General features: G+C 26.2%; 1 protein-coding gene across 1 annotated transcript in view; it reads left to right on the top strand.

The window, feature by feature from the left end:
- LOC135931614 (uncharacterized) overlaps positions 1-26562 on the top strand; it is a 28180-nt gene extending 1618 nt beyond the window's left edge. Inside the window, exons 2-16 of the mRNA XM_065468848.1 lie at positions 4681-4837; positions 4992-5320; positions 7873-8021; positions 8159-8297; positions 9102-9499; positions 9683-9727; positions 10287-10560; positions 11016-11190; positions 11822-11999; positions 12703-12865; positions 14192-14318; positions 14858-15005; positions 16022-16187; positions 25566-25683; positions 26172-26562. Coding sequence (XP_065324920.1) covers positions 4681-4837; positions 4992-5320; positions 7873-8021; positions 8159-8297; positions 9102-9499; positions 9683-9727; positions 10287-10560; positions 11016-11190; positions 11822-11999; positions 12703-12865; positions 14192-14318; positions 14858-15005; positions 16022-16187; positions 25566-25683; positions 26172-26383 — 2778 coding nt within the window. The 3' untranslated portion in view covers positions 26384-26562. The remainder of the gene's footprint in view (positions 1-4680; positions 4838-4991; positions 5321-7872; positions 8022-8158; positions 8298-9101; positions 9500-9682; positions 9728-10286; positions 10561-11015; positions 11191-11821; positions 12000-12702; positions 12866-14191; positions 14319-14857; positions 15006-16021; positions 16188-25565; positions 25684-26171) is intronic.
- Positions 26563-27725: the final 1163 nt, after the last annotated feature.

Raw genomic sequence — 27725 nt, forward strand, 5'->3', positions numbered from 1 at the left:
GGAGCGTATTTTAATTTTTTAAATACACCCGGGCAGGGCCCGAAATTTTTTAAAAAAAACACCCGGGACGGGCCTGATTTTTTAAAAAAAATTATCCGGGCCCGGCTATATATTTTAAAATCAAATATTTGAAATTAGCTATAAAAATCTAAAATAAATATAATTTATTTTAAAATATCCGGGCCCGGCCTGAAAAATTTAATTTAAAAAAAGCCGGGTCAAGCCTGAAAATTTCTTTAAAAAAACCCGGGCCGGGCCGAAAAAAAATCCAGGCCTTGTCCTGCAAATTGTATCTCTGCAGGGCTCTGTTATTCTTCTTAAAAAAGAGAATGTTCTCTCATTAGTTTACTAATGGGAAGAGTTACTAATATATATATATATATAATCATTTTAATACATTGGGAATAAAATCTAATTATACAAAGCATCCATAGCATTTTTTGGGACTATATCTTAGTTAATCTTTTAAACATAGTTATTCAGCTAATAAGGCAATAAACAAATATTATTTTTTTTCTATCACCATCTGAAAAAGATTGGGAAGGCTTTTGTGGAAGTAATATCTGCAGATTGGTAAGTGCTGCATGATGAATTAAAAATCATTCATTTATTTGGATTATAGTTTTATAATATTTTTCTACTAATCTTATACTAATGTTTTGACGATGAGCTTGCCTTGCAGCAAATAGAGTGAGACAAATATTAAACACGTATAGCTCTCCTTTTGACTCAACATTAACATATAAAATTGAAATTCTTCATCAACTTTAGCCCTAATTTCCTTGAGTTCTAATAAAATGCTCTCCGCTATTCTCATCTTCTTAATCAAGTCAATGCCATGTTTTTGAAAAAAAGTATTACATAAAATAGTTGTATAATTAAATAATACATTCTAATGAGAAAAAAAAATTGAAATAAGTATTGAATCCAATAATTTTCTTGCTTCTGAGGAAATATTTCTTTCAGGCCATTGTGATATTTCAGTAATAGCATTAATAATCGGTTCTTCTAACTTCATAAAAGCTGTTACTGCTTGATGACGGAGACTCCATCTCGTTGGACAAGCTTGCACTTTCTTTCTCCCTGTTAGACAAAGAGTATCAGAAAAATTATTATTTGACTAGAAATATGGAAATTGTAGATAAACATTACGCCACTAGAAATTTGAAAATAATAGGTAAATATTACGCCAATGAAAACTATTAAACAATAATTTCAAAATATGTGAAATTATATAAATAATAAAATATCTAATATATTTCAAAAGTAACTAGTTATTTTTGTTGTTGGATTCCAAAAAATAACTATTAAACTAACTCAATTTTCAAAAGTTTAGTTACTTTAACAAAGTTAATCCAATGCGGTAAACTTTCCCAAAAAGTATGAATTGTTTTTACGTTACTTTAAAGAAGTATAAGGAATTTACTCATTATTTTTTTAGAAGTAACTATTCATCGCTATTCGAACTTTCAATAAATACCTTGATTCTGGATAAAATTTGGGAAAAAATTAGTTCGTGAATATTTAAATACAAAAAAAACTAGCATAAAAATTTTGTTAGATTGGTTTGATCGGAAAACTCGGTTGAGATTAATTATTAAATTCTTTAATTAATTATTTTTTTTAATATAATAAAAAAACAATTTTGAGCATTTTATCATTTTTCATAAGATTTTTTAAAGTAACAAATATGTAAAAAGTTACTATAAAAAATAACGCATTACTCGTTTCTTTTCGAAAAATTGCGTTAAAATATAAGATTTAATATTAAATAAATTATTAAAAGGGAACTTATATTATATTATAATATTATAACTTACAAGATAATAATAAAAATTATATTATACTAGTTTGGAAAATTCTAGGATTTTAGTTTAAGGTTTTAAAAATTATATTATACTAGTTTGGAAAATTCTATGATTTTAGTTTAAGGTTTTATAAGAAAACACATAAATGAAAAGTGAAATTTGAGAAAACTACATTTAAATATTTTTGTTGTTAATGGATTGATGGAATGGGGTTAGAATAACTTTTCCTTGCGATATTTTGTCTAGGGGTAAATATTTAAAAATAATTATCTCTAAAATACAAACAAAAATCTTTAGCTCATTGATAAAAGTACAATATATATTTTTTTAAATTATTACGTTAATTATGGACATGATTTTTAAAACCTCCATTCACTAATATTCAAGAAAAACTATTGGAAATGAATATTTTAACGAAACTATGCATGTTTCGTATTTTAAATTAATATTAAAAATTGCCTGTCTTTAATTAATCATAAAAATTGTTAAGATTTTTTTCCGCAGCCTCTAATTTTAGGAACGCTTTATATTTTTTAAAATGGCATTCAAATGGAATGTAAGGCGTGCTCGTAGCGCATATTTGCACTTCCGTACCCTCGTGAAATCTAATGATAATTATTAGATTTTAAAATTTTCTCATTTTAGAAATTATAAAAAAAATATCCAAAATATTATTTTTTGAATATTGATTTTTAAAAATAATAAAAATCCAAAACAAAATGGTGAAATAGTTTAATATTTTTTTAACTTAGCGGCCAAATTATAATGATAATTTTCTTATTTTTCTTTTAATTTACCACACCAAATGTAATTGAAAAACAAAATTTCAGAACTCGCCTGATTCAGCGTATACATAAGAGAGAAAATGGAGGCAACACGTCTGAAATGTACCCTCCTACCCATCAAATATTTTTTACTCCCACCCCTGTTCATGTATATATTGGCCCGTTTCTATCAAAATTTTAAATAGGGTTAGTTTTTATTTTAAAAAATATATAAAGTGCATTTTAACAACGCTACAATAACAATTAGTTTTAATATTCACCCATTATAAAAAACTTATTCCATTTTTAATTTTTTTTACCATTTGTGATCATCTATTACCATATGTTATATACCAGCAGCCGTATATTTTAAAACCAAATAATTTAAATCGCCATTATTAGCTATAAAAATTAAAAATTCGAGCCTAAAAATATAAAACCTGGGTCTAAAAAATTTTTTGAAAAAAAAAAAATCCGTCCAGGGCCATGAAAATGGTACCTCTGCATGTCTCTGTTATATGCCATCATTTATGATTCCCAATCTTCATTTGTGACAGGCTGCCTCTGCTAATTATATTGTATTTTTTAGAAACTAAATCATAGTAATAAATATTAATATTTATTAAAGAGTACATCTCTAATAATATTATTAGAATTGAAGGAGAGAATGGTTATATTTTTTTGGTAAAATATATAAGAATGTTGTATATAACCAAAAAATAGTGTTGTTAAACGGCTCGTTTTGAGCAGATTTTTAAAAACGGCTAACTCATTATTTCATCCAGAAAAATATTATGCAAGCCTGAAGATTTTGGTTATAGAAGGAACAAAGGTCTTGACAAATATCATCGAAATCTCAATAGGTAATATTATTCTGGTTACAATATTGAGTTAGCCGTTTTAAAAAATCGGCTCAAAATGAGCCGTTTAACAACACTACTAAAAAGCATTACATGAAGCTATATAAAATTACTAACCAAGATAATTTTATGTTCTTAAAAAGGAACAATACTTATATTTAAAAATATTTAGTTGCATGTTTTGGCTAAGGAATAAATAATTACCTAGATTCAATTGTTTATAACTTGAATTTTGAGCAAATTTTTAGAAAAAATATAAGGTGATAGAAGCAAACTATCCTTTGGTAGAAGTTGCAATTGGCGAGAATATAAAATTGCTTATTTATTGATTTTTTTTACTCTCTGTTAGAACAATTAGGTTGCTATTTATATTAGTGGGGAAAGATGAGACACATATATTTTCCCAAATAAGGGATCTGCTCAGAGGATCGTGATCAGGCCATCGGGTAATAGGCCATCATCTGTTCAAAAATTGCATGGTTCTAGAATATTAGGCATATGAGCCTTTTTTAAAAGGAGGCCTAATAATTTATATCGAGGAGTAGAGAATTTCTAATATTATAATAATACCTTATTAAAAAATTTAATTCGTTTCTTTAGCAATAAAAAATTCAAAACATAATGACCCATCCTAAAGGTAAGAAAATATAGTTATATATTAACGTCATACAAATATCACCTATTATTTTTTTTATTAACACATAATTGTTGAAATATTCAAAACATAAACAATTCTACAATTATTTCTTTAGGGCAATTAATGTGATGAAGTAATGCAACAGGTGCTTTAATATTTATATTTAGACAATTATCGTTTAAAAAAATATATTAATATTATTTAGGGAGGATAAATAAATATATTTTAAAAAAGGAAAAATCAACACCTCGGTGATAATGAATGAATTATGTTCATTTGTCATTTTAAGGACGCACAAGACAAGTTTTACTTAGCCCATTTTTTTTAAAGGAATGAGTTAAGTCGGGCCTAATATTTTTTTAAAAAATTTGGGCCGGGCCAGGCCGGGTTTAAATTTTAAAATAAAATAGATATATTTTAAAATTTTTAAAAGAAACAAAACGGCAGTATTTTTTTGTTTATAGAATAAGGGGTCAAACAAGTTTTTTTAAAGAAATTTTGGACCGAGCTTGAAACATTGGGCCCTATGTAGATCACTAATTAGTAGGCATGATGTCGAGATTAATTCTATTATAGATAGCTGCCATATAAAGTTTGTATTAAAATATCAGTTTAAAGCGTACGTCGACTACGAAGGAATATTAAAAGATTTTAATGACCCTTACATTCAGTATACTGTAATAGCGCCCACGAATCAAGCCTTCGCAATAGCCCTCAGATTCTGGCCAAATCTCAGGGTCGACAACTATTTCCTCAAATATCACATAAGTATTTTATCTTTAATTATTAATATATATTATATTATTTTATCGGTTGCTTGTTTTGTCATTTAATTATTTTATACCCTATTCACAAACAAAAATATATACATATTACCTAATATTACTAATTTTATATATTATTATTTTCAAAAAAATAAAAGTCAAGAGGGTTTTAACAAAAGAAAATATTTTAAGTTCTGGAAATCGGTCTTACGAGACATTCGGATGGGGTAAAGTTTGGGTAAACGTAGCCCCCAAATACAATCTATTCTTTAAAAATACCGAAAACCTGTTAGACAACTCTCATTTGTTCTTCAATATACCTCCTTACGGTGGTGGTTACAATAATCCTCAGATAAACCAAAACCCTAACATGTATCAAAGTGGGGGACCTAATATTCAATACGAGCCGACCCAGGATACCAGAAATATTGGAGGATTTGGGAATTTGGGCATTGGGCACCAATCGTATCCTGGAAATTCAAATTACGTTTTCGAATATATATTATATTATAGATAAGGCGATATATTAAATCAACCAATATTTAATACTAAATGGGTCAGTATAAATCATAGACTATTCAGGTAATATTAGGCAAATAAATAAACAATTACGCGCCATAATAGTCTGCCCCGTCGAAGTCTTATCAAAGAGACATATATAAATGACCCACGATTCGTTAAAATATATATATAGGGCGAATTATAATGGCTACCAATTGAGTTTTTTTTTATCTGTGAGTGATGACCAATCTATGTATAATAGGATAAATAATAACAAAGAATATAGGTAGTATATTATATTTAAAACTTGGCATATAAAATTTAATTATTTTGACAAGTACAAAATAAAATTTTTGGATCGGTATGAAAATAATTTTTCATTATATTAAAACAAAGTGCATCGTTGTGAATTACAACAGAGCTAAACTTATCAACCCAGATGAGGTTTCTTATGAGTGGGGCCATCCAATATTCTTGGACAGGCCTCAGTTACTTGTACCTATAAATGAGGCTTTTTTAAACCTATACGGGAGCATTTAAAGTAGAGAAGAAAAGAAACCTTTGTCCAAAAAGAAGTTAAAGAAAATTAACTATACAAATTTATGTAAAAACAGTGCAAAGCGGCTGCGATTATCATTCGCCAAAGCTAATATTAACATTAAATTTATTTTGTATTTTATTATTTTTATAGATCAGCATTACTAATTGATAATTGAATAAAATGTCGTTATTGCTTGGAAAAAAAAATGTTTTTTTTTGTTTTTTTAGACCTCTAATTTTACTTATTGATATTCTGACTTGATGTGGGATAATGTTAGACTATTACTAGGGTTAGATTTAAAAATAAATTGAGATAGGCCGATTGGTAGCTTATTAAAATTTGGCTGATAAATTAATTAAAATAATAAATTTATTCTCTTGGTAATAATATTTACCAATAATGAAAACACATATAATCGTTTGGCTCTCATACCCTGGTCTTTTTAAAAAAGTTTAGGCGCCGGATTTCTGTTAGGTCCGAGGATTCCAATAGTAAGGGATACTACCTACATAAGAGACTGGCTCTTAATATAATATAGTACAATCATCTCAGCTTTATACTTTCAATGACCGAGACCCCCTGATTGAACATCTGGGAAACGCTTAGGTTATTTAGTCCCCAATTATAACGTTGGCGTTAAAAAGGAACTTGGATCTCAGCCGTTAAAAGGCAGCAAAAATTAATGACAAAAACAGAAACGCTAGTATAGATGCGCAGAAGTCGAGAGTATCAGTGGCCACCAAAGCAATGCCAATGGCGATTTTTGGATGAGGAATTCACTAATTTTCGCTTACTTAATTTAATAATATTATATTAATTTTCCCTTACTTAAACTAATATTATACTAATTTATAATTATAAGGTTAATTTTATCTCAATATATTTAAACTATTACTAAAAATATAATATAATATTTGTTATTATTTAAAATAAGAATATAAATTCCAACAAATTTTAACTGAGCAATATGATAATTATTATCTGTAACGATTTTAAAAAGAATACTGGCCATTTAATTTTATACAAAAATATTGGCAGAATTATTAGTTAGTATAAATATAGCCACTAACCACCGTTGAGTTTCTATATCTTCTCTTGATTTGTGTAATTTTCTATTTCCTTTTTTTATAATTTCAAAGTAAAGAGATTATGAAAATTGGGATTTCATTATTTTAAAAATTTGAGCTCATGATATAACTAGGAAAAGATCTAAAATAGAATTTTAATGAACCTTTATATATTAAGAAAATTCATGAAATATAAAAATCGAGTCTCATCCCTATTTCTATCAAAATAGAGATAGAACCAATCTTGAATAAATATTAAATTTTATAAGATAGCCACTTAAGTATTTTTCATTTTTGGCCTGATTAATAAGGGGGGCACTAAAGATAACGTTAAATAAGTAGAAGGTTTAAGGGCCGAAAAGACTTGTGTATTGTATAAGATATTCTTAATTAGGTTTTCTAGTTCAAGACCATAAAAAGCAGTCGTTTAATGCTTATGATAAGAAAAAGTAAAACGGATTTCAAGATTTAAAAAAAAATCAAAATTAAATTTAGTATTATAATGCTTATAAAGTAAGCAGGAGCGTTTGGCATTGTTTTTTTTATAAAAACCCCTTTGTTTTTTAAAGAGAAGTGGCATTTTCTAAAATAATGAATTTGCACGTTACCATTTAAAATACATTATATGAAAAACACTTCAATCTGTAAGAATTATTACTTAATTAATATCAAATAACTTAATTTAGCACTACTATTAGAGTGTTCTATTTCCATAATCTAACTTTGTTTATTTTAAGATATTCTATTTTTTTCTAAAGAACCTACAATATTAAACAAATGGGAGAAAGCTCAAAATAAGGCTCCACTTAATTTCGATATAATTTCTTATGGATTGTTTATTATATTTTTAAAATACAATGCCAATTTTAAAATATAACTAGAAAATGTAATAGTTAAAAATCATATTTATAGCTTTCAATTAAAATTTAGGACTGCTACGTCAATTCGGCAAAAATAATTAATTTTGGTATCCCAAGAGGCAATGGAATAGTTCACAAGGTGGATAGGATTTTGTACCCATTGGGAAATACATCAACCGTTAGAAGATTTATGGAAGATGGAAAATTTTCCGATCTATCGTATATATATATACTTAATTTTTATAGATTTTATTAAGACAAATATCCTCTTAAGATAGAATATGATGGTTTTGTTATTTTATTAGATAATATAAATTAAATTTATATAGAAACCTTACTTATTCATAATAATTTAGAATTTTGAATGGCTTGGGTATCTATGATTCAATTCTAAACGCACTGGAGAGGGAGGATACTCAATTCACAGTTTTTTTGCCCAGTAACAAAGCTTTTCGTGGGTTACCAGGTGGTACTAATCCTAACTTCTATAGCAGGGTTATTAACGAATATTAAATTTGCATTCAAAATCTCCAAAATAAATTTTTATTTATACTTGATAGAAAAATGGTCACTATAATATGAATCCCATCTTTATAAATTTCTAACTTATATCATGTTTTAAAATTCATAAAATCCAAAGAAAATCTTTTGACTTGTAATACAGCCAGGATTTTATGCTATATAATAGCCCATGTTAAAAATAAATAGAGATATGTGTATGCTGAGTTGGGCAGTATTTAACTACATTTGTAATTTTCGTTATGTTCATTTTTTTAAGTAGTTAGTAGCAGAGTATCGAACATTTCGATGTATAAGTTCGGATAAGGTTTCCAGGAAAAAAAATCATAAAGGTTGAAGTTCTGTTCAGGTTAAGGATTCGAATTTATAATGTATAATTAGGAGAGGCATTTTTTTGGTGCTAATAGTGAATTGTCTATAATTATATTCATCAATTTCTAGCCCTGTTATATAGAAATTTTTTTACAATAAATTATATGAATACTATACATTAATCTGCAAAGCTCAACCGAACCGAAATACAGGCCGGATCGGAATTTTTTAGAAAATTAAAACAGGCCTAGCTAGGCAAAAAAATTTGACAAAAATTATAAAGTAAAATTAAATTAACTGTAATTATAAAATGTATATATATATTATGAAAGAAAACTTAATAACAGAAAAAATATCATCACAATATTTCTAAATAAATTTTCAAAGTATAGTAGTGGCAAAACTGATTTAACTAGAAATTATATTAATTATTTTAAATATATCATTCAAAAATTTACGAACTTTTAGTTATTTCAAGCCCACATTATACCAGGAAAGGTTTTATTTACTAGACAAATGGCTGCAGGGGAGCTATTCCTAACAGGTTTAGGACAACTGTCTGGTCAGCTAAAGCTTTACGTACAACCCAGGCTAATAGGAGGATCCCCTCTTCCCTGGCTGCCTCCTGCTTCTTTCAATTCTGCTTGCGATCCTAAATACGGAAATCCCGCTATGTGCAATGCTGATAGAAGTTATAACCCATTCCCGATTAATTCTCCTTCGCTAAACGCTAATCCTAACTTACATAATGGTCAATCCCATTTCAATAATCCACAAAATAATGATAGACAAGGTAGTCAAGGGATATACAGTACACGATTTCAGGACTCTTTAACGCCTCGGCCTTTCGATCTGAATCTAAATAGGTTAGATTTACCTATTTTTTGCTTCCATATTGTTATCTAGTCTTCTCCTGTTTTTTTTACAATGTTCATAAAATTTATTTTTTTAGGTTTTTCTAAATAATTACACATTTCTTGATTTAACTATATTCTTATCTCTCATGGTTTTCACCCATTTTGCATGCCTAAAACACTAAATAATTTAAGATACAACCTTCAACCATATCCGAATTCTCAGGATAATTCGTATAGGTATATATTTTGTATAATATTATTATAACATAATTACTTATTAAATTCTAAGAGCCCCGCATCTAATTTATTTTGCCCTAACTTTGTTTGTGTTCATTAAGACCAAATAGAGTTCGACTTGTCTATGCAGGGCTCTACTAAATTATGAATGAAATAACATAATATTCAAGAATATATTTAGGGCTATGATTTGAATCGAGGGAGACAACCTTTTTTGATTAAAAATTTACTATAAATTTTCTTACCCAAATTAAATAAAAATTAAAAAAATCAATTTTTGTTTTTTAACTAAAATAATCTAAGTTTAGGATAACTAGACAAACAAATTATACAGATATAAATATTTTATATATGCTAGATTTGTTATAGAAAAATAGTATTAATAGGAAAATAGAGTAACTTTTAGTAATATTCATTACTAAATGAGGAGCAAAGATTTTAAATAACCCCCAAAATTACCTATTATAATATATTTTAAATTTTAGAGACATTTATGACATGAGGTAAGGCGAGATAAAATAAAAATACATTGTAATACAAAATTCTTTTTATCTTTCAGGACAAATCAAAATTTAGGCTATGGTGGTTCAATTTTGGCACCTCAATCTCAACAGCGCAATAGAAATTATCGCTCCATTTTAGATCCTTCAAAGGATTCCTTTTTAAACGAGTCAGATAATGAAAATAGGAATAAAAAACGAACGTTGACTAACTATGGAGAAAATAGGAATGCAAGAGAATATCCTAGTTTAATCTCTGATCGCCGATCATCTGGAGCAGCTATTACTCCAAGCCAAGGATTGAGACAGTTGTCTTATAGAGTTGATAGCTCTGTTTAAAAATACTTTATTAATATTTAAAATATATTTTTTTAATGTTAGTTTTTTTCCAGTTGTGGTTTTTGAATATAATTGAAGGGAGAGTAAGGATAGTTTTGTTTTAAATTTCCTGTTTTGCAAATTTTGACAGGTGGTAGATGCGGATAAGGCGTAATATCGACATTGTCTTAAGTAGCGTATAAGCCCTGCAACACCCTACTTCACATCTTAAAGGTATGTGTTCTAAAGGGCTATCTTGTACAGAAGATTAAGATTTTTAGTGTGAATATAGCAGATAGTTAAAAATGAGAAAAACTAAAACGAGGATCATCAAGAAAGAGATATTGAAGAAATATTATACAATATTTAATAGATTGAATTGAGTGAAATAAGATGTTGGAGGCACTGATATCAATATAAGTTAGTAATAACATGAATATATAAAATATTAATTTAATTTATCTTCTAAGAGACAAAACTTTGGGCAAAACAGACCACATTATCAATCATATGGCGCAGAGACCAGCAATCAATATAACGATAGATTGCAGCAATATGCCCCAGGTTACGATAATTCTATGAACAATCCTCTTTACATGCCAAGTGGATTTCAAGCAAATTCTTATGACTATTTGCCTTTAGAATGTAAAATTTAATGTTTTCTTTTTACCTTTAATTTATTTTGTTTCGATTATATTTGGTTGATTGTTTATCTTTTTGGAAAACCTTTTATGAAATTTATCATCTCATTCCACATTATTTTACTTTGTTAACGGGAACACTTGATTATTTATATTTTTTAATGTTAAAAATCTTTTATTTTACATAAAATTATCCGTCAAATTTATTTCTTAAAATATCTTTTATTTGAAAAAAAATTTTCTCTACCTGATAATTGTATTATCTTAAATTAGTTCTAATTTTATTTCTTCTTGGCGCAAGTTATTTCCAATTATTTAGTTTCTTTAAAGCACCTAATGACAAGGTAATCTATATTTTCCCTCCCTATCAAAAATTAATTTACAAAATAAGATAATACATTTTCTAACTTTTTATTAAAACTTTGCATTATATTAACCTTTAGAATTTTTTTTAGACCTCTTCAGGAGAAATCAATATTTTTAATCTTTCTTGAAAAAAGTCTCTGTTGGCCCCTATGCCATAATCGTTTTTTTAGATTCTCATAAATTGGGAAAGTTTTTTTCAAATCATAAGTTAATATTTATATAAGAATATATATATCCTGCTCTACCATCTCAAAATTTGTCTTGTCCAGATCATGTTGTGAGCGAATCGAGAACCATTCACGACGGTATAATGGAGGGAAGCGTGTATGCCAAGATAGAAACGCCAGATATTCCCCTGGCAAACGGAGTAGTTCACATAATAGATAACGTTCTGGCGTTCGTTCATAGGAGTATGATAGATTTTGTTAATGGTCATCCTGATTTGAGGTATGTATTATCATTTGTATGAAGTAAACCAAATTTTTAATCATCCCATTCCTATTTTTATTTTTGTGAAAAAGTTTTTTCAAAGCTTAAAAATCTGAATAATAAGCATTTTATTGAGTTCAAGTGTTTCAAATATTTAATTATTTTACTCAGACTCAAAAGTGAAACAAGAATTTTTTAATTGCTCAAAAAATAGACATTTATACTAAAATCTAAGAAATTATTTTATCTCATTTTTTTTAAAAAAAATCCAAGAATATTGCGCCACTTAATAAGGAATTTTATTTGAATTTCTTAGAAAGATAATATTTAAATCGCTTTTTATTATTTAACCTGAACAATTTAATTTTTTTCTTAGTATAATTTATAAACTGGGCATTAAAAATAATTCTCAGCATTCAACATTTTTCTTACAGTTTAAAGATTTTTTTCCTCTTATAATTTCAGCTTTTATTCTGAGAAAATATACGACATTTTTTCACTTGTGTTTCTTTAAAAGTTATATAAAATAATTTTCTTTTTATTACGTTTGGAACACAATATATTATGCGTATCTTTTTTTAAGGTATAGCAAATATTTGTAAATAATTTTTATAAAAAAAAGTCTTAAAATAATTTTTATAAAAAAAAGTCTTAAAATAATTTTTATAAAAAAAAGTCTTTAAATAATTTTGAAAATACCAAAAAAAATTTACTAAAACAGGGAGCTCAGAAGATTACTAAATGATAATCCTGAAGTTCAAAGGATTTTATTCCAATCTAGTACACATTTAACGCTTTTCGCCCCGACAGACGAGGCTTTCAAAAAAATCCCACCCGATGTTTATAAAGAAAAATTCAAAAATAATCCTAAAGCATTTGAACAAGTTTTTATACATTTTTTATTATTTTGCATTAGAAAAATTTATTTCAAATGTTCAATTTTTGAAAGTAAATTCAATAAATGATTTCGAAAATATCTGTTTTAATGAGTTGCAATGCCATTTTTTAAAATAAATTAGGTAGGGGGGATCGAGCTATCTCTTAATTAACGCCAATGACATTTTAATTTTTTTTGATATCTTATTTTTGAAACCAAACATTAAGAAATGTTTTTTTCAAATCGCACGAGTATTGGAGTGAACCGGCACATTTTTGAAAAATAAACAAGATAAGACCATAATTTGATAAACTTTATATTAAAGAATATATAAATTATTTATTTGTCGTTAAGGTCAATTATACCGATATTGAAATCATGGATAGAGAATTTTATGAAGAAATTATAAATTAAAGATTTAAATATTATTTTATTCCACCTAATTTCTAATAAATTTTATGATTATCTATATTAATTTAGTCTCTGGTTTATTCATGCCTAAAATCTTTATATCAGGGACCTGGAGGACCATTCCAAAGCTCCTCCCCAAATAAATCCGGGATATATCGGCATGGGCCTTTAAAAAATAGGATTAATTACCCCACCAACACTCAGTTTTGATGAGATATAACAGAATCCTTTTTTAAAAATATATGTTAAACGCATCTTCATAAAAAAAATTTCATATCGTTATAAACAATCATATTTAGAATAAATATATATGTCGTAATTTTTAAAGGGATCATGACTATCCGGGATCTTCACGGGATTTAAAGAGATAAATAAAAAATTAGGGTTGATAATTAAGGAATGATAATACGGGATTATCGCGTTTTAATCGTGATAAAGAGGAATCTTATTTTAAAAGCGTTTTCCACGAGTTTCGTTGCGTTTTTAATTTTCAATTTTGTTTTTTTTGGCCTTATGATATAAGATATGTCTAGTATAGGGTATCATTCGATAGCTAATCAAAAGATTTATTCAACTGGAGGTCAATCTCTGCCCCAGTGATAATACCGTATAGTTCTTTATCCTTTAAAAAATTGAAATTTTAAAGGGATCCCTTTAAATCCCGTGAAGATCCCGGATAGTCATGATCCCTTTAAAAATAACATCATATACATTCTAAACTTTAAATGCTGTTTTCTCGGTTTAAAGAAAAGAATGGTGCAGATTGTTCAATCTAATACTCAATCGACAAAATTTCTAGAGAAAATTTATACTGAAAAAAAATTAAAAAAAATAAAAAAATAAAATTTGAAAAAATTAATAAGAAAAAAATAAAATGGAAAAAAATAAAGAAATATGCATTCTGTTTTAAATGATTTATTAGATTCTCAAACTACATATGGTTGAAAATCGCAGAGTTTATACGTACAGTGTCAATAATGACACGGAAATACAACCCATGCAAGAAGGGGAACGTCTAAAATTCACTATTTATAATCATTTGAGTGGATGTAAGTTATTATCAATATTGTACTCTTTTTTTATGAATAATGAAATCTGCCTAAAATAATAATCAGAAAAAATAAGAATAAAAAATCAAATCGAAAAATGTAAGAATGAAGAAAATAATAACCAATAAAAAAATGAAGAAAAGGTTGATAAAAACTAAGCTATATATTCCTCAAATAATTATTTTAATTTTCAAGATTGTGTTGTATTATAACTTAGTAATTTTAAATTGAATTTGAAATAAATAAAGAAAAATTGAAATTGGAATTGGAATAAAAGAATTGAAATCTGAAATCATACTATGTGTTTATTATCAATCTTTTTTTGCTTTTATATCTATAAATTTTATGTAATGAAATACTTTCAAATATATTATAGTTATATATTATAACGCGATGTACAAATCTCGTTAGCATAATATTATCACATGAAACATAATATTCAAGTATATGTTATTTATAAGAAATATTTGTCTATAATAATTATAATATTTCTAGATCATGAATATACTTTTCAAATCTATTTTATTCTTATATAACAGATTGCTCTGTGAAGGGAGGCGGAGTTGTATCCATTATATCTCAACCAAACATTGGGGTCATCAAGGGAGTAATACATTTGATTGATTCTGTCATGGGAATTCCCTATCTAAATGCTTTCCGATATATTCAGACCTATCCACAATTTTCGTGAGATATATAGATTTTCATTTTATAATAATTACTATTGTATACTTATTTTAAGTAAAATCTAACAAATAAAAAAAAAATTTTTTGGGGGGGGGGGGGGGGTGCGAAGTAATAAATAAGATTACATAAGAATAACTCTAAGTGATCAGCCTTTATTCTTCTAAATTAATAATTATTATATATAATAATAGATTTGATAAAGGCTAAGGGGTGGGAAGAAAAACACCCAGACGTGGCATGCATTGGTGTACTAGTATCAACCCAAGCATAGGACAATTTTTTTTTCTTAACCCTAACCTCCCTCTTTTACGCGTTAGCTTAGGAAATAATATAGGTTTATAAAGTTTGAGAGATTAGGGTTAGCATATATTAAAAAATGATAATATATGTATTTTTTTATAAAATTTGATAGCCGTCTAGTAAATTAATAAAGGTTCATCTGTTGCATAACTAAAAGGAAATATTTTTGGCCTCATGGCCTAGCTTTTCAAATATTGAAGCGGGATATTTTAATTTAAATATATTTTTCCATAGATTCTATATTAATTAAAATTAAACAAAATATTACATGGTAAAACTGTCTTAATTTATAGTAGGTGCTCTATACATGCTGGCAATTATTTCGTGTAAAATCAGATTCTTAACATTTAAAAAAACCTTCATTATATTTTTTTAAAAAAATAGTGAATAAAAATTTATACAGGTAGATTTTTTAAAATATACTTTTATTTTATTATAACACTTTTAAAAAAATGTAAGAATTTCCCTTTGATTATTAAGCTGAGAAAAACTAAAATTAATCCTCAAAATAATAACTTGGAATAATATTTTATTTAAGGAACAAGGTTATCAAAAAATTTGGAAACATTCTATTTTTTTTTGTAATGTTGGAACTGGAAAAACTGGAAATTTCATTTAAACCTCGAATCATAACTAAACTTTATCATATAATATTTATATTGTTCTTATATTATTCTTTTTTTGACAAACCCAATTTCTTTTATCGGTGACAACAGTAACGCTTTCCAATTAATCACCTTTGCAGAGTTATCTTATGAATACGACCAGAATTATGGAAAATTCACATATTTTATACCTAGCCAGGAGGCGATTGTTCAATTTAAATACCAACAACCCGAAAATTTCCAAAAACTCATTCAATACCAAACTAAAATGAGATATGTAAGAGATATTAATAAATCTGTGTCGGGGCTAATCATGGTTTCTTAAGCTTAGCGTTGTTATATAGTATATACTAGTGCTGTAAACGTTACTAAAAAAAGAAACGCGTTACCGTTACTCGTTATATCTGAAAAATGGAACGCGTTACCGTTACTCGTTACCATTTTACAAAAGGAACGCGCGTTACCTACTTTTCAAAAAAGTAACGGGCTACTCGTTACTTAAAAAAATTAAATGTTATATATAATGCAAAAAAATATTTATTATTCCGACAATATATAATAAAATAAAACTATACAAAAAGAACATATAAGATAAGATCGTTTTATAATAAAATTTTCATATCTAATATATATAATCTCCAGAATCATAACACGATCGTTTTCGTATATCCCTAATGTTTAAATTTAAGAAGACTATATAGTGTAATGTTAATTTTTTGCTCTCTATGAGAACCGAACACAAGCCTCCCGTTTCAAAGGCAATATGCTTTACGCATGCACCAACTTGAATATTAATAAATTTAAAATATTAATTATATATATTAAAGTTTCAAAGACATATGCTTTCTATACGCATGCACCAACTTGAATATAATTAATTTTAAAATATTAATTACATATATATTTAATAGCTGATATTTTTAAAATTCTGCCGTTTATTATTATTACCATACTAGCTGATGGGGTTGAAGGGTAATTATTTAGTTTGTGTGCATGGTATTAAATATACTTTATTAATAAATTTTATATAAATATTAAAATTTAAGAGAAAAAGTGGTAAAATTGTTGCAATGTATACCGTGAGCATGTATTAGAAATATCAAAATTTAAAAATGTGATGGAAATCATATTGGATAAAATTTAAAATAGAGGTGCTTTAAGATTTTTGAATTTTAAATATGGGTTATAGATTGGTCTGAAATTTTTTTTGCAGACATAGCCAGGCCTGATAAAAAAACCATGTCCCATGCAACTTTCATTAATTAATTAATAGTTAACATTTTTAAAATATTTTCTGTGCATTGAATGCACTGAATACACACCTAATATTATACATATTCCTGAATATTTAGGGGTAAATAGAACTTTAAATGCATCAAGTATCAATTCAATAGGAATAAGGTAGAACTTTAAATGGCAAGTACCCATTAAATAGTAATAAGAGATTTATTTAAATACTATTTTAATTCTTGAATTTATGTATAATTTAGGATTTTATACTATTATATTGGGGTTTCAGAAAAGATAAGAGAGATATGGAAGGGACAAAGCACACCTTGGTAACACAAAACTCTTATCTAGCAAGAATAAATTTTTAGATTATAAATTACAAATACAAATAAATAACATAAATAAAATTACTAAATATATCATTAACATATTTTATAAAAATAATGGAAAATTTTAGAATAACCCCAAAATAAATATAAATTTTTAAATAACACCTCATAAGATAGGGAAATTTTGTATATTTACTCATAACTTCATAATTGTAGAATGTATGTTATTCATAACTTATTATAACATTTTTGATTAAATGTATAACCTTTTTGATTAAATGTATAACCTTTTTGTTTTACTTATATATAATTAAACTATGATTGAAGTTAACCTCCTATTATTTGTTAACTTAGACATATCTTTTTATTTTTTCTGTTGTAATTTAATAACAATTTCTTTAATTTAATTTTATATTTTGTAACTAAGTAATAAATCATTTGCTTTGTTTAAAATTTAAATTAGGATGAACATATTTTCAGCAGGTACTTTAATATGTATTCATGAATTTCATATAAATACCAGGAGCTCACCAGTAGGGGTGAGACCAATACCAATATAATATTGGTTTACAATACCAATACCAATATAAACCAATATATATTTAAATATTGGTATTGCTTTTACAACCAATACCAATTACCTAAATATATTGGTTTTGATATATTGTTTAAATACAATTTTAACCAATACCAATATTAAAAATAACATAATTATTTGGGTTTATCGTGGATAATTATATCGTGGTATTTTTTTTTACTTTCATTGCAAAAACTGATTACATCTGTTATATCTTCCAAATACTACTGTGATATCAATATTTCTGTTATTTATAATTATAGTTTATTTTTATTATGGAAGTAAATTTTTTACATGATATCTTTTAATTTTATCTATTTATTTAGGATATTATAATAAGACCAAATAGAGTTAATAAATATAGATGCTGTTGGTACTAATAATAATAGCGATAATGAACAAGAAGAATTATCAATATAAGACGAAATTCTGGGAATTTTATACTACTTGGGATAATAAAAAAAAAGACAATTTGTAATAAATGTAAAAAAAATATCACTTCCCAATTTTGGAACTTCAGGATTATGGACACATCTTAAATCCATCCACCCAACATTATATAAGAAATGTGAGCAAATAAATATTGGCAGTAAAAAAATTAAGACATTGAAATCATTTTTACTTAATAATATAAATATATGCTAATTTAAATAATTGATTTATAAACTTTTTCATTCAAAATAATTTAGCCTTTTCAATAGTTGAGGATATCACTTTTAAAAATTTAATAGCATATTGTAACCCTTCACTAACATTAGTTTCTAGAAAAACACTAAAAATAGAAATTATGAAACATTATCATAGTTCTTTTATCAATTTAAAATCTGTACTTTCTAACATTACATCTAAAAGAATGGACATTTGGTCCTCTCCAAATAAAATACCCTTTATGGGCATAAAATTCATTATATTGATAATGATTTTAAATTAAATAATCATTTATTAGATTTTATTCCTTTTAAATCAGCACATAATTCTATTAATATTTTTAATTCTGTATTAAAAGTAAAATTTGAAATTGATTTTTTTTGCATTAAATTAGACAATGCAAGTAATAATTTAGCATTTCTAAAAATTTTAAAACAAAAAGATAATTTTGATAATGTGTGCAAATGCTTTTGCCATATTATACATTTGGCTGTCATGGCTGCATTGGAACCCTTAAATACAACTTAAAAAAAAATAAGAAATTTTTTAAACTTTCTATATCTAAATTTAATAAACTCGAAAAAATATATCTTTAAAAAAATCCACACTTAAAATTACCTCACCCAATTTTGGATATACCCACAAGTTGGAATTCAACATACCAAATGCTTGAAAGAGCAATATTGCTCAAACCCTATTTGACAACATATACCAATCATTTACAAAATACCAATCAAGAAAATTATATTAGTGCCTTAGCCTGGAATAATATAAAATATACCGAGAATTTCTGGAACCATTTAATTTTGCTACAGAGATGGCCTCATGTGCTAATACTCCAACAATTTCAACAATTATTCCTTTATATTCCAGTATTTTTGAGCATGTGGAGAGTTATAATAATAATCCTAATGCTATTTTAGACAGATTCTTTAGCTGCCTTAACAAAACTTAATAAATACTATAATTTTAATAAAAACCTCTTTATTATTTCAACAATGATTGACCCAAGATTTAAACTATCAAGTCATTCATTAAAGCATAATAATATGGAAACTCTTATTGGATATCTTACTAATGAATACAATATTTATAAAATAAATAATAACAATTCAGCGGAACTTACAAATGAAGCACAAAATAACAAAAAATTGTCCTTTTATGACAAAATTTATCAGGTGAAACCTCATAATAATAACAACTTAGTAAATACGTAGATGAACCCACAATTTCCAATGATACAAATCCATTAGATTGGTGGAAATTAAATAAAAATAGATATCCAGTATTATCAAAAATTGCCAGAGATTATCTAGCAATTCCTGCCACCTCATCTAGCTCTGAAAGCGCTTTTTCAGAAGGACAGTATGTTATAACAGACTAACGTTGTTCACTAAATGAGCATACTATACAAGCTTGCCTGTGCCTAAAAAGTTGGATGCGCATGCAAGATTCTTCTTAAATACATAAAATTATTTCCTCTTATATTAAAATTATATCATTCTTTTGCATTATATTTTGTATAAATAGACTGTTATGTTACATTTTTAGTTTACTTATTTTGCTATATTCTTTGTGATAAATAAAATGGTTCAAAATCAATACGTTTATTATTGTTTATACAAAAAATACATGATTAAATCAAAATTTTTTATATTCATATCACCTAATAAATTCCTAGTTTAAAAAAAGAATTTAAATTTAGTAAAATTTTGAGAGTTGGTTCTTAGCCCTGATTTTATGGTATCATGATTTTTTTTCCCATGTTTATTTAAAATTAGAAATTAAGGGTTTTATAATCACTATTTCTATTCTTTTAATTAGTAATTTGAATTTAAACCAATACCAATATAAACCAATAGTTACCAATATAAACCAATAGCAATACCAATACAAGAAATAGAAAATATTGTTTAAACCAATACTAATATTTTACCCAATACCAATACAATATTTTGTTAATATTGGGTTTTTACTATTGGTTCCCAGCCCTATTCACCAGTAGAATTATAGGTAAATCAGATATTTACTCTTCATTTGATGATAATTTTGAAATTAGACAGATTTAATTCTTATAAACCCCTTACATCAGACCTATTTTTCTGGATCAAAATAAATTATTTGGGTTTTCCTGGGCTTGGGAAATATTTTTCACCATTAATATGGACTTGGACATAGCTTGAGAAACATATTTCATAATTATTATAGTCTAAGATTCCTGTAATATTTTTTAATTTTAAATATGGGCTAGAAATTGGCCTGAAAATTTCTTTTGAAGACAAACCAAGGCCAATGCAACTTTCATATTCTGATTGTATTTTTAAATGCATTGTGACTTTTTATATATTTTATTTCAGTCCTCAACTATCAAAATTATTATGGTCTTTTACGGGTTTGAGAAAACCAAGTGCGAGGACCTGGTTTGGGAATTTTTTTTAATATTAGGCATAGGTGTAATATTTAACACAGAATATTTATATGGCCCTCAGGTAAAATCTAATTTAAATATTTTTTATTCAAAAAAATATTATTCACTCTTAGTCTTAATGGGTTGGCCTTGGTTGGGTTGAGCTGGTTTAAAATAAACTAAAAAATAGATATGGTTTTTAGAAATTTACCTATCTCCAGGCTTGGGAAAAAATTTTGAAAATCACTATCGGTTGGCCAGGTTTGAGAAATTTTTTTTATAAAATTATTATGGGTTGGGATGGGCTTGGAAAATATTTTTATAAATTATATTGGGCTGGGCTTGGGGAAAATTTTTCAAATATTATGAGCATGGACGCTTGAGAATTTTTTTATTATTAATTATAGGTCAGACATTGGCCCAAAACAAATTTTTTTGCATGCATGGGCTTGACCTGATCATAAAACCAAGGCCCATGAATATCTGAATTTTGATTTTATTTAAATATTTTATTTCAGTTCTCAACTACCAAAATTATTATGATCTTTCATTGGGCTTGGAAGAATTTTTCATAATTAATAAGCTTTGGACTTTGCTTGGGAATTTTTCTTAATATTAAATATTAGGTATAAGTAATCAGTAATATTTAACAAATAATATTGGTATTATCAAGTAAATGCTTTAAATTTATTTTTATTCAAACCATAGTATTTGCACTTAGTTTTAATGGATTGAACCTGGCCTGAAGGGGGGAGGGGGTAAAAAGAATAAAAATTGGATATTATTTTCAAATAACAGGTAACATCTAGCATAAAAGTAAGAAGAAAATTTTCATTCCCCGTCATTTTTGACGGGCTATCTACTAGTATAATTATAATATGAATAAAATTATACAAAAATAATATATTATAAAATAACATCTTTATGTAACAATTTTTATTTATTTTTAACAACAATTGATTTTCAAAATTTTGATCAGATAAACATGAGCGCTTTCGCCGTGCTAAACACACGTTCAATTGGCGCAGAGGATGGGTAGTGGTGTTATATTTAATAAACAAAAATTTCAATTCGGGTAATTTATTAAAAATATTTAAGGAAATATCTTTATTTTGAAAAAAGCTTGAAAGGTCATCTTCACAGAGATCTTCATTCATTTCCTGATCAAAAAAATTTTATCATTATCTGAAAATATAGTGTGTGTGTTGTTGGATAAAGGAATCAATATTAATTCATTCTTTACCTTCAAATGTTTTTTTAAGTTTGAGGTACTTGACATTGACGTTGAAATATTTGCGTTGGACATAATTTACATTTACAAAGTGTAGACTTGGTACCATTAATTTTCTTAATTGTTTTAAAATATAATTCAAATTGGGGCCAGGGAAGGGCTAAATCTTCTTCATCTGAAGAAGTAAGTACTATGGACATAATATTCTGTTAAAATAAATTATAAATTTATTAATAATATCATTATATTAACTTTGAATTTTGATTGAATATTAATTTCGACTGATAATTTAACAACGAGAATTTAAAAAAAAATGTTGGAAATGGTTGATATGAATTAAACCTCGGCTTAAATTATTAATATTAAGAATTAAAAAATAAATAAAAGTAATTTTATAATACAATAAAATATGTTTTTCTTTTTATTGATATTTTTTAAGAAAAAATAAAAAGTAACGAGTAAAGTAACGTTTTGCGTTACCGTTACTCAAAAAAATAAACGCGTTACCGTTACTCGTTACCTTTAGATGAAGGTAACGAATGGCGTTCCTTTTCTTCTAAAAAAGTAACGTCAACGACGTTACTTTTTTGACGTTACTTCACAGCACTAGTATATACTCATTTTCCTATTATTTTTGCCAGAATTTATGCTTAAAAAATATTTAATGTGTATAAATTCAAAAAAAGATGCATATAGTTATTTATGATCAGATTCTTTAAAATATAAAACGCTTGTGTTATTATCATGCTTAATATTATTGGCTTAAAATTACGCATTTATACATAAATATCATTTAGCTATCTTCATCCATAATTAAGACAGCTATTTATTTATTTTGCATAAAAATATTTCTATGCTATATAAGATAATTCATAAACATTTATAAAATATAATGTCTTTAGGAAATAATATATCAACCCTAATAATTTTAAAATTTATAAACAATATTACAATTCATTTTAGATGACTCATTCTTAATCTAGACTATAGTATTTATCTATTAAGTGTCTCAATATACTTTAAATTTTGCGGCACCCTCCCTTTATTAATTAGTCATTGTCACCTATCCTCATCACTCTATGTAAAAGAATCTGCCCAACCATTTTTTTTAATTATCCAATATTTACAAAACTTTCAAGGATTGTAGCAACTGATCTGATTTATTAAATTTTAAAGTTGTTTATATTAGTTAGAGCTTGAAAATTTATGATTATAATACTTTTTAATTCTTAAAAAAAATAGAATTTGGAAGGAATTAATCGAAGTTTCCGATTTTGATAATTTGTACATTCCAGAAATCATAATTTGGGGCGGGAACGTCAAACGGACTTATTTCTTACCTCCAAATTCCGCCCTCGACGCTTTAAAAATTAAATGCGCATATGAATACCAAATTATGACTCTTGATCCCCATAAGATTCGTTATGTAAAAAGATTTTTACCCTCGACTCATTTATAGTAAATGCGCTATATTCAAGTGCATTATTAAATGCAGCGTTATTTACAAAATCAAGCTAATGAATAAGTATAATTTATAAATATGGAGCGTTATGACGATAACTCTATGATAAAATTTGCAAAACATATGTTGTGATGAGATGATAAAAAATTGGATTATAAAAATAATAGTGAATTCTATAAAAATATATAAGATATTTCTGAAATATTATGAAAAATAATTATCTCTATTATAGCATTATCTATTAAATTATCGTTGTGAAGAATAAGCTGTGATTTTGATACTAAATAACGCAACGCTAAACATAAATTGTTTATTATAAATGAGGCCTTACTCTTGAAATAAAGTTTTACTTTAGGTTTTATTTATTTTTTATATTCAAACCTTTTTAACCTTTCTTTTTTAAATTTTACTTCTTTCAATTTATTCACGATATAAAAAAACATAACTGATTTGCTTACTATAAGTAACCTCTTATTGCATGTTTTATTATTACTTTTCTAGCTTATAGAATATGTGAATTAACCAACAAAGAAATGAATGAATTAGTGAATAAATTATTTTATTTATATCAGAGACCTGCATTTAAATTTTTAAAATATACCCGGACCAGGCCGGGCCTGAAAATTTTTTTTTTTTAAAAACCGCCAGGCCTGAAAAAATTTTTTTAAAAAATAACCGGGCCGGCCGTAAAATTTTTTTAAAAAAATTTATACAACATGAATTATTATATTCGTCAATTAGATATGGTTATTTTTATTTATAATGATTATATATAGTTATGATTAATATAATGTTAGGTGAAAGTTAACACTAGCTAACACTCTTAGTATCTATTACATAATATAATTATAGTTTTCCTGCCATGGAATAAATATGCAAAGGATTAAATACATTATTATATAATATATGTTATATTTTTTATTAATTAAAATGTCAGTTTTGTTTTTTTTTATAAATACAATTAATATAGTATATTCTCAAAATATTATTTACATAAATTTTTTATAGTATCTATTTGTAATATACTAAATATCTGTTTAGAATAAAATAATATAGTGTTGTTAAACGGCTCATTTTGAGCCGATTTTTTAAACGGCTAACTCAGTTTTTTATCCAGAAAACTATTACGCTAGCCTGAAAATTTTGCTCATAGAAGGAGCAAATGTCTAGACATATAGTATCAAAATTTCGAGGCTTAGTCAATATTTTTCTAGTCAAAATATTGAGTTAGCCGTTTTTAACAATCGGCTCAAAACGAGCCGTTTAACAACATTAGCTAATATGCTTGCTTATTAAATGATAATACTCGCTGAAAAATATGATAAAATACCAAATAGGTGAATTTTTTGTATATACCAGGTGGAGTATAATTTTAAAAAATTCCGAGCCGGGCCTAAAAAAAATTTTTTTTTAAATCCGGGCTGGGCCCTAATAATTTTTTTTTTAATATCCGGGCCTAAAATTTTTAAACCCGGGCCGTAAAAAATTTATGAAAAATATCCGGGCCGGCCGTGCAAATGGTACTTCTGCAGGTCTCTGATTTATATAATATAACACGCTTAAAAAAACAAGATTCTAATTTCTGCTTTGCTTATTATTAATAATAGCTTATTGCATGCCATATTATTACTCCTTTAGGGTCTCTTATAGAATAAATGAATTAATAAACAAAGAAATGAATAAATGAATGGAAATTGAAAGGAAGAATTTTGAAATTTTAAATTTAAAAAAAATAATATAAATATAATGACTATTGACTCCATAAAATTAGATGTTGCGAAACCATATTTTAAATTACGAGCTGTACATAAACGAACGAATCACAGAGCAGCTGTTCGAAAATATCAACAAAAACAGGATTAAAATAACGGTTAACCCTTGGACTAGTGGTAACTTCTAAATTTTTATTTTATCCCTTGTCTTATTCTAGTGTAATTGACGTTAGGGGGTTTCCGTTAATTTTTAAAACAAAAATTATTTAAAGCGCTTTTTTAAAATTTTGGAATAGCTCATTTTGATGGAATTCTATTCCAGCTACTATAATGGTACTGAATTTCAGACATTCTTTGAATTTTCATATATTTTATTTTGAATCAAATAAACTCTATCAGCAAAACTAAATCTTTTAAAATTATTTAAAAGCGCTTTATAAATGATTTAAAATTTTACTTACCCCAGAAATATCTTCTAAAAGATATTACTTTGTAATAAACGATATAAAATAACCCAAAACTGTTAACAAAAAAATATACTGCACAATTATTTTCATAATTTTCAAATTTTTAGCAAAAAATTAACAGCAACTCTTCTAAGAAAGCTTTATTAAACTATTGGATCAAAGTTAATATTAATATTTAAATTTACGATTAATTTTTAGAGAAGACAGTGACATACGGCACATCCCAAGCCAGAATCATTCAATCCGACATTGTAGTTACTAATGGATTAGTTCACATAATTGACAATGTCCTATTCGTAGACTCAGACATTCAAAACTCTGCCGTTACCAGTTTAATCTCCCTAAGAATGATCACTTGGATTCTCATGCCTATCCATATTGCTTACATAATCTTCAAAATACTCTTGTAAATTTTTCTAAAAAATTAAGACTATAGAGGTATAAGGATAGATATTAAATATTTCTTTTTATTATAATTTGTATCATTTTGTAATCCTCTTTTTTTTATAAATTAAAATTTAGTTGATTTTATTGTAGACAATCTTATTTATTTTTTCTCTAAGAAAATCTTATAAAATAATCTCACAAACCTCCTAAAGAACTCTTTATAATTACAATCAATTTTTTTAAAAATATTTCAAGCATATACATACATTCTTTTAAATATATAAAATATCCCTATAATTGATGAAATGCTATATAGAATATCTTGTCATTTGAAATGTAATATTATATTATATACTATGCAATTGTAAATTTATAAATTTAGTGAATTATGATTTATAAAATAAAAACAAATTCTCAATTTATAGAATTACTATGAAAAAAAGTTTTATCATCCCAATCTTATTACAAAGCTAACAAAAGAATATAACATCATGGTAAAAACTTTATAACATGTTTTGGCAAATCCACAAGATTAATTTTAATAGTGTACCATCTGTATTTTTTTAGAATAGTTAATTATATTGGCTCATTTTTGAAGTATGACTCTTCACCATTTGAATGAGACCAAATTGCAAAGGATTGCCAGCATTTAAAAGGACAACATATCTTTAATTATTTAGTGCTCACAAATTTACCATATGTTTTGCCATATTTTTTAATAAAAAAATGTAACGCATCCCTTGTTTAAATTAGGGTTACCTTTTTATTAGTATCTTCGATTCAAAATTTTACATTTATAATAAACGCGATATGTTCAAGCGTCGCGTTATTACAAAATAAAGCCAATAAATAGGTACAAATTTTTAATATGGAGCGTTATTATGATAATGCTATGATGGCATTTGAAAAATATATGTTGCCGATGCGTTGATAAAAAATATGTAGAAATAATAGGGAATTCGATAAAAGGGTATAAGATTTTTCTTAAAAATTATATAAATAATTATCTCTATTTTAGCTTTATCTTAAATTATTTTTAAAAAAAGGATCCTCTGTCTTTTTATAACTCACGCTGCATTTATAAATATTCTATTATTATTTGTAATGCGTTATTAGCGTTTAAAAGGCTCAATTAGAGCACACTATAAAACCTCTTTACAAAATATAACATTAACTATAAATTATATTAAAATCATAGTATCGAAATCCTTTATTATATAATAATAGGATCAGTGGTATAGCCAAGATTTATCCAAGGGGGTGGAGGGGGGGGGGGGGGTTAAAAAATTTTTCGAGGGCTTCGACCTCAAACTTTTTTTCCTCCGGACTTCGGCCAGGTCCTTAAAAATATTATATAATATTAAT

The sequence above is a fragment of the Gordionus sp. m RMFG-2023 genome, chromosome 1 (assembly GCF_954871325.1).
Source record: "Gordionus sp. m RMFG-2023 chromosome 1, tfGorSpeb1-WG-v2, whole genome shotgun sequence".
Lineage (NCBI taxonomy): Eukaryota > Metazoa > Nematomorpha > Gordioida > Chordodea > Parachordodidae > Gordionus > Gordionus sp. m RMFG-2023.